Source organism: Aptenodytes forsteri, unplaced genomic scaffold (genome assembly GCF_000699145.1).
Source record: "Aptenodytes forsteri isolate BGI_AS27 unplaced genomic scaffold, ASM69914v1 Scaffold403, whole genome shotgun sequence".
Taxonomy (NCBI): domain Eukaryota; kingdom Metazoa; phylum Chordata; class Aves; order Sphenisciformes; family Spheniscidae; genus Aptenodytes; species Aptenodytes forsteri.
Window position 1 is genome coordinate 17,807 of NW_008795248.1, and position 1,844 is coordinate 19,650.

At 61.0% G+C, this 1,844-nt stretch overlaps 1 protein-coding gene across 1 annotated transcript in view; it reads left to right on the forward strand.

The window, feature by feature from the left end:
• The window catches only part of LOC103898528 (zinc finger protein 594), a 24,352-nt gene that overhangs the window by 16,889 nt on the left and 5,619 nt on the right, over nucleotides 1–1,844 (forward strand). Inside the window, exon 4 of the mRNA XM_019471933.1 lies at nucleotides 611–1,462. Coding sequence (XP_019327478.1) covers nucleotides 611–1,462 — 852 coding nt within the window. The remainder of the gene's footprint in view (nucleotides 1–610; nucleotides 1,463–1,844) is intronic.

Sequence of the window (1,844 nt, forward strand, 5' to 3'; positions counted from 1 at the left end):
AGGACTTTCCAGCCCCAAATCAGCCTCTGGATGGAAGAAGGGGGAGAGACGGTGGCACCTGGTCCCGGGGGGAGAGAGGAGATGGGCGGCCCCGGGCGCATCCGGACAGGTGAGAAATTGGGGTGCGGGAGGGGAGCCAGCAGGCATCGCCTGCGTTTCACCCCGCCAAGGGGCGAGGCTGGTACCGGTGGGTGGTCCTTTGGAAATCATCCCTCCGCGGTCATCCTCCATCCCGCGACTCCTCGCTGGTCCCTGGAAGCGGTCGCCGATGTGCCGGGTACCGTTCCACCCCGGGGCCAAAACATAACTTGGTCTCCATCTAACCCTGCAGGAGACGGGCTGCGGAGGGAGGGTGAAGGATGCTGCGTGGAGCAGGGCTGTCCCGACGGAGCCAACGTGGGTGAAAGGGTGGTAAAATCCAAAGAGAATAACCACGGGAGAGCTTGTGAGAGCGACCGGGGGATGGAGGGACGCCCGGGGAAGGACGAATTCACCCGTGGCAAGGGGGGTCGGCAGCTTTTCGCAGAAGAAAGTCTCTACGAATGTTCCCACTGCAAGAAACGCTTCCAGGACAGGTCGGAGCTCATTTGCCATCAGCGGTTGCACAGAGGAGGAAAGACATTTAGATGCCAAGAGTGCGGGAAGGAGTTTGGGAAGAGCTCGGACCTCAGTTCCCATCAGAAAAGCCACATGGCGGAAAAGCCCTACCAGTGCTCGACGTGCGAGAAGTTCTTCAAGGACAGGTCCACCCTCATCAGGCACGAGAGAGTGCACACGGGGGAGAAGCCCTACGAGTGTCTGGAGTGCGGGAAGAGGTTCACCCGCAGCTCGGACATCATCGTCCATCAGCGGACGCACACGGGGGAGAAACCCTTCGAGTGCTCCGAGTGCGGGAAGAGGTTCAGCCAACGCTCCAACCTCTTCACCCATCGGATCGTGCACACGGGGGAGAAACCCTTCGCTTGCCACGAGTGCGGGAAAACCTTCGCCCGGAGATCGGAGCTCACCATCCATCAGCGAACGCACACCGAGGAGAAGCCCTACCAGTGCTCCCAGTGTGAAAAATCCTTCCGGGGGAGGTACGGGCTCTTCAGGCACGAGCGGTTGCACACGGGGGAGAAACCCTACGCGTGCTCTGAGTGCGGGAAGAGCTTCGGCCAGAGCGGGGACCTCATCACCCACCAACGCTTCCACACAGGGGAGAAGCCCTACCACTGCTCCGAGTGCGGGAAGTTCTTCTGCAATAAATCCAGCCTCGTTAAACACCAGAAATGGCATTCGGGGGAGAAGCCCTACAAGTGCCACGAGTGCGGGAAGAGCTTCGGGCAGAGCTCGGACCTCATCGCCCACCAGCGGACCCACACCGGGGAGAAGCCCTACCCCTGCGCCGAGTGCGGGAAGAGGTTCACCAGGAAATCCAGCCTCATCGTCCATCAGCGGGGACACAGAGGACGGAGAACCGGCGAACGCTCGAAATGCGGGAAGAGCTCGGGGGAGGACTCCAGCGCCGACGCTCCCGGGAGCGTGGGCGTGGGAGACGGCTTGTCCCCGTGCTCCGAGTGTGCAAAGCCCCTCGAGGAGGCGTCAAGCCTCCTTGACCGGCAGAGGTGACGCAGAGGAGAAGGAAGAAAAAAAAACCCTCCCAAGTGCCTGGAAGAGGAGAAATGGCTCGGCGCGGCTCGGCGCGGCTCGGCTCGGCAAGCGAGCTCGGCAAGGCGAGAAGAAACGAGAGCAGCGTGGGACATCCTCCCGTGTGAGATTTAACCGGTTTTTTTTGTGTGTGTATCGGAGATTACTCAGGGGAAGAAAAGAGTTAAACTACAGGCTGGGGGAAGAGTGGCTGG